Source organism: Telopea speciosissima, chromosome 6 (assembly GCF_018873765.1).
Source record: "Telopea speciosissima isolate NSW1024214 ecotype Mountain lineage chromosome 6, Tspe_v1, whole genome shotgun sequence".
Lineage (NCBI taxonomy): Eukaryota > Viridiplantae > Streptophyta > Magnoliopsida > Proteales > Proteaceae > Telopea > Telopea speciosissima.
The window spans coordinates 23,155,368-23,161,367 of NC_057921.1; the positions used below are offsets into that span (position 1 = coordinate 23,155,368).

At 37.9% G+C, this 6,000-nt stretch overlaps 1 protein-coding gene across 1 annotated transcript in view; it reads left to right on the plus strand.

Moving 5' to 3' along the window:
- The window catches only part of LOC122664881, a 32,669-nt gene extending 27,823 nt beyond the window's left edge, over positions 1 to 4,846 (plus strand). Inside the window, exons 8-11 of the mRNA XM_043860904.1 lie at positions 3,600 to 3,753; positions 3,891 to 3,954; positions 4,441 to 4,506; positions 4,595 to 4,846. Coding sequence (XP_043716839.1) covers positions 3,600 to 3,753; positions 3,891 to 3,954; positions 4,441 to 4,506; positions 4,595 to 4,671 — 361 coding nt within the window. The 3' untranslated portion in view covers positions 4,672 to 4,846. The remainder of the gene's footprint in view (positions 1 to 3,599; positions 3,754 to 3,890; positions 3,955 to 4,440; positions 4,507 to 4,594) is intronic.
- The last annotated feature ends 1,154 nt before the right edge of the window (positions 4,847 to 6,000 follow it).

Genomic DNA, 6,000 nt, shown 5'->3' on the forward strand with positions numbered 1-6,000 from the left:
TTGATTGCAACTTTTGAATGAGTCTTCACAGCACTGGGATTGCTCAACAGAGAACAGCAGAAGTACAAGGATCGATTGCAAGGAAAAGGAGAATAGAGAACATAGAAAATAGGGGACAAGGAGATTCGGCTCTCTCAGCCCTAAGGGTTTTGGCTCTCACCAGCCAGGCCTCTCAACCCTTCATCCACACAATAGGATGATAAAACTTTGCACAAAAGGCATATTCTCATTTATCATAATCGTTGATGGAGGGCCTCTAAGGGCATTACATATTTATGGGCAGCTATGCTTGCCTTACAAGTAAGAGAAAATTAGAAACTTGCAAGAAAAGGAAACAAACTAAAATTAGAAACTTCTAAATAAAAGCTAAGTCTATTTTCTAAATCTGGAATTAGAAACTAAAGAGCTAAGGTTGATTAATAGACATCCACAAAATATCTAAGAGAATAATTTTAAAAATAGAAACTAAACTCCTAATTCCCCACGCATAGAGAAAATTGAACCTTCTAAAAAGTCTTCACATGACCTGGTCCTGGGCCACACAGGATCTTCTAGTTTCATTCTCACCAAGTAAAATATGGGGCTGTGACACTGTTTACGTGAACAGTAACGTGAGCAGTGTTTTGGCCTCTTCTTCTTTGTGTTTTGATCTACATCAAAATTGAAAAGGGGATTGAGAGACAATAAGTGATATACAATGTTTTAGAGTGGTTCAGCAACTTGCATATATCCATTACCAAGAGGAATCCTTTTGGACTTTCCACTAAAGTGATCAACTCGATCAACCTTCACAATGCTTTTCTGTAATCAACACATGCCCAAGTGTTTGGGCTCACACTCAAACCTAGTGTTTTTCTAGGCTCACCACTAAAAACCTTACAACATTCTCAGAGTTGAGATGAAGTTTACAAGCTCAAAAGCCAAATAGGATAGTTAAAGCTCTAACAAGAAAACCTCTAAGTAGGTAAATATGCAAGATAGAAGCACAATGATAACTGCAACATACTTGGGCACTAATTACTTAATAAATAATATTCAATTAAAGGCACAAAGTTGGTTAAAATTTCTCTCACTTGGTCATTAAATAGAACTCAAAAGGAGCCCAAAATTTATCTCAAAAACCAAATCCAACAGGAAAGTTTTTGCTTGCCGGTCGACCAGTACGCAGTGATTGTTGGAGCAAAACTAGCCATTTATGACTGTTTCTTGTAACTGGCTGATCGCCGGACAACCGGTGCTTGAGCACCGACCACTAGCTCAGGCCAGCTGAGCTAGCACCTGTTGGGACACATCGGCTGGCAGGTACAAGTCGGCCGATATGCATGCCTGTAGGTCCCAAGGCTCTTGGGCAACGCCAACCGATAAGAACCAGTCGACCGGTACATCGACCAATAACCTCGGTTTGGCTGTGTTATGACTAGATTTTGATACTTGTGATTTTGAACATATTTTCCAATATTTTCCAAGTCAAAATCACCAATTTAAAACATTTTGTTACCCAAGGCCAAATGCCCAAAAAGTAATTCTGGTATACCAATTTGCTTAAGTTAGGTCTTCTTGGTTTACTTGCTGATGTCCTAGTGTTTAGAATCACCTCACATATGCATGCTTAAGAGTACAAGAGATTACAATTTACAAAAGTGAAATCCTAAATCAGAGAGATACACCACCATTGATAAAATCTTTGAAGAATGGTCACTTTGACGATCTCCAATTGGTCTTACTAATGGAAGCTTGATAAGTCCAGTTTGCTTAGCATTCATGATGCCGCAAAATGGTGGACTTAGATGCTTTTGATGTTGCCGAGTGTCACCACATGCCGTAGGTGGACTTACCATGGTGTAAAGTTTCCGATCCAAAAGCTTGAATTATTGGGTGGAGGGACTTACAGGTATATGAGGGAATAAAAGGTCTCAGGGATAACAGATGTGGGATTATTCTCCAAACACCCCCTCTTGTAGCTAGGACGAAACTGCCAACCGTGGGAAGGCCAAGCTCATGATAGTGGTTTGACCATCCAAGCAACCATTGCTTACAAATCATCTTGCACACTTATGAGACAAGAAGCGAGGTTAGATAACACAAGTTGCAATAGACTTTTCCCATTGAGGACGCAATTAGTAATCAACAAAAACCAAGTGTATATACCGTGTCTCAACAATCACTCTCATATTTGAGTTGTTTAATATTTGGGTGGCCCCTTAAGTGACCCATACGGGGTTTTTAAACTCAGGATCATATCACTTGGGTTCAGGTTGGGTCCTTCTGTCATAGTACTAAGGATCCCTCAGCACTTTGGATGTGGTGGCAGTAAAAAGGTTCTACAAGCCAAAAGCCCTAGCAGGAAGGTTAGCGTTTATGTAGAGTAGACTATCCCTCTATAGTGAGGGTAGATCTGATTAGGATGACCGACTGGAGGAACATATGGAGACAAAAAAAGGGATAGAAAGATGGATTATGGTTTCTTCTTTGGTAAAAAGTATATAGCAGTATGCCAAGATGAATTCTGTGTGTTTCTTCTTTTGGATTGGTGAGTCCATCCAAACCAGTTGCGCTACTAGGTGTCTGGACCAAGTTCAATCTGAAGTATGGTTAGGCTGGTCTGTCCCCTGCCACACTGAAGCAGGGAATGAAGCCTGGATTATCAATAGGATACTAGATGCATATTATTCTATAAAGAAGTGAATATCTTTCTTATGCGAGCTATATTACAGGTGTTGTGGAAAATAATGAGCAATTACTGTTGCCAAAATCCCAGTTATGTCATTTTAGCTACTGTTTTCTTTAATGTGAATTCTTTTGGCCATCTTTTGTAATTGGGTAACATGGAAGAGTTAAAACCAAAATTTTATGAGATGATACCAATCCAAAATTTATTGTCATATAGTGGAGTTTTAGTGTGTGGAATCGTCATCGACTTGAGGAGCCAAAGATTACTGCAATTTGTTAATTAGTGTTGAAATTATTTATCCACCCATGTCTCCCTTTGAATAATCCATTGTGTTAAAGCTCTTGTATGATATACATATTGTTTCCTCCCTTTCCTATAAGGTCAGCCGTTTAGGGGAAGCGGTTCCAACATGGTATCAGAGTAGGCAGGGATCACGGTATCAAGTCCCTCTGGGAGTGGGCAGGTGTTGAAATTATTTATCCACCAGTTGAATAGTCCGCCGTGTTTGGGCTCTTGTATGATATACATATTGTTTCCTCTCTTTCCTACAAGGTCGGCCTTTTGGAGGAAGCGGTTCCAACAATTAGCCACAAACAAACCTAGCATTGTCTAAATATTTCCGTCTGATGGATGTAATTTTTACCATTGATTGGGTTTGGTACTATAAAATAGGGTTGAATGGCAAAACAAAACCTGTGTTGCCAACCCCATTTAGTTGGCAAAGGCTCAGTTGAGTTAAAAGTTTTGGATACGGTGCTGCTACATTTATTTTTTGGTATTAAAATCTGTTTCTTTCTACCTTAACCTTGTTTTATTCCATCAAGCATCTTAGATCCCATTTCTTACTGCAACCTATCGAATCTTAAGTTATATGATACATCCAAGTTTCCAGTTTTTGAAAATTTTAATAAATTCTGCCTTGAAGCAGCTCTGGCACCATTCCTTCTTTGTCGAAGCTCTCCCCTGGTCAGGCAGCTTATCACTTCCTTGCTGGCTATCAGAATGGGAAGTTTGTACCTGTTTATAGCAAGGGTCCCTCAGCTATTGATCCTCTGGAACTTGCAAAGGCCCTCTTATCTAAGGTCTGGACAAACCCCCACAAAAAAAAAAGGAACCTACTTGTTTGTGCAGTTGTCAACGTTAGCGTTTGATATTTTTCAAGGTTTAATTGATCTTGCTTATTGTTATAACACTTGTGTTTTCTGTATGATTGTTGCAGATGAATGAGAAGCAGCTTCCATCTTTCCTAATTAACCTCAGTGAAGGAGAAAAGAAAGTGACAGGTAAGCTAGAGGGGAATATTGGTGAGGAATTTGAAATTTCACGTAATGTAGTCCACCTATGGATTGAGTTGCCTTGTGCAACTTCCCTGTCACCTTTGATGGAAATGCTGGTAGATTGGGGTTGACGGTGTAAGGGAGAATTTTGACGAGTCGTGCGAAAAATATTTCTACCCCAAAGTTCTTATGTTGTCAACTGAAACAATTCTGTGTTTTATTGGTCTAATATTGAGTGCTTAGGAGCTTTTGTCAGTCTATTATTGGTCTATGAACCGTCTAGAAGAACGAAAAAGAAAAATCTCATGGGTCACTGATTTGTAGACACAAGATATTACTGTTCTTTGAGAGCAACTATATTACTGTTTTTTCTTTTTGTAAATTTTGCTTTGGGGTACTTCCAAACGATACTTAAAAGTCCTTTTCTATTCTGCCATTTATTTCTGGAGCCCATTTTTGAAGCAACTAAAGTAACCCTTTATGTTTATGTAGGCAAGGAGCTGATTAAGCTGGCAGAATCCACACTGTCCAAGACTATATCTCCTTTTGAACCTAAAGGTAGCTTCTTCAATCATCATTCCCTTTTCCTTTCTCCTGGTCAACAGGGATAACTGTAGTTTACTGAATTTGTTTTATAATTTCACAGCTGGGGATCTCCAATCAAAGTACAAGAGCTTTATTTCTGGTAAGTTCCAAGAGCTTCCAGAGGAGTTCTTATTCTGAAACCATTCAGCATTGTATCTTATTGTTTCTTGATGATAAAAATGTGCACATTTTATCTAATTATAGATTGACTTGCATTTGTGAGAATTTTGTAGCCTCACATTTTTTTTTTTGGGGAAAAGATAAATGAAGTACCTGAAGAAAAGTATGAATAAAATTAACAGTTATATTTCCCCTACCGTATTTTTAGTCCTTTGACATTTATTTATTCAATCTCTTTGTAGTCGTACAAAACTCAAAACTAAGGGTGTCAAGGAGTAACCAGGAACCAAATACCGAATCTGGATCCTGACCAAATAACCTGAATCGATCAGGACCGAATTTAATATGGTTAAGTCTTGGATCTGAAAATGTCTTTATAATTCAGATCAGATCGGATCGGATCGGATCCGGATCTAACCGAATACCCACCTTAAAAGTTAACTTAAAATCCTAGTAGTGTATAGGTTTAGAAACTAAAACTGTCTTCTTTTTGTACTCTGTAATCTACTGAATGTGGTAGTTTTTAGAACTGTTGCTTGATGGAGGATTTAATAGTAAAAAACTCAGGTCTCTTCATGAATTGATAGTTATAATAGAACTTGAAAATAGACTCACTTTTATGTCAATCTGTTCCAATTAAATTAATATTATTTTAATTAAAATATTCTATCAATATTTCTTTTACTTAAGCATGTCATATATTTTGTTCTCAAATTTGTGTTTTGCCTCGTCTCCTAAATATCAGAACTGAACGAGAATTGAATGGCATAAACGAATTTAAATTGGATATAGTAATCGAATGCAATAACCAGATAAGAACTGCATACAAGAATGAAGAACTGAATTGTATTCAGATCCGAATCAAACCGATCAGGATTGGATAGAGTATTCAATTATAGAACCGATCCAAGACTTGGTTCGAATTTGGATCTCACTGCCACTGTTTGGAACCGAACCGGATCCGAATCGAAAATCCGATTCTGTACCCAATTGACACCCTTACTCAAAACTGACAAAATGCTAATTTGAAAATTAAAATGAACAATTGTCGACTTTGGTCATCATTTATTAGTAGTCATGGTTATGAAAAGGCGTATTATTTCAAATGACTTTTAGGGGTTGGGTTGGGGTGAGTATATCTTCAATATTTCTTGGAGTTTTCTCAAAAAGGCTGTACGTAAAGGCTGTACTTTAAGGCATCCACAGTAATGCCATTTTTCCTGCCTGGGCCAACAAGTAAGCATGGCTGCATGGTAGTTGCTAGGATGAAGTGTAACTATTTTCTTTCTTATTAAACTTACAAATTTTAGTTTCCAAAAAATTCGATTGAGAGAGACAGTACAGTTG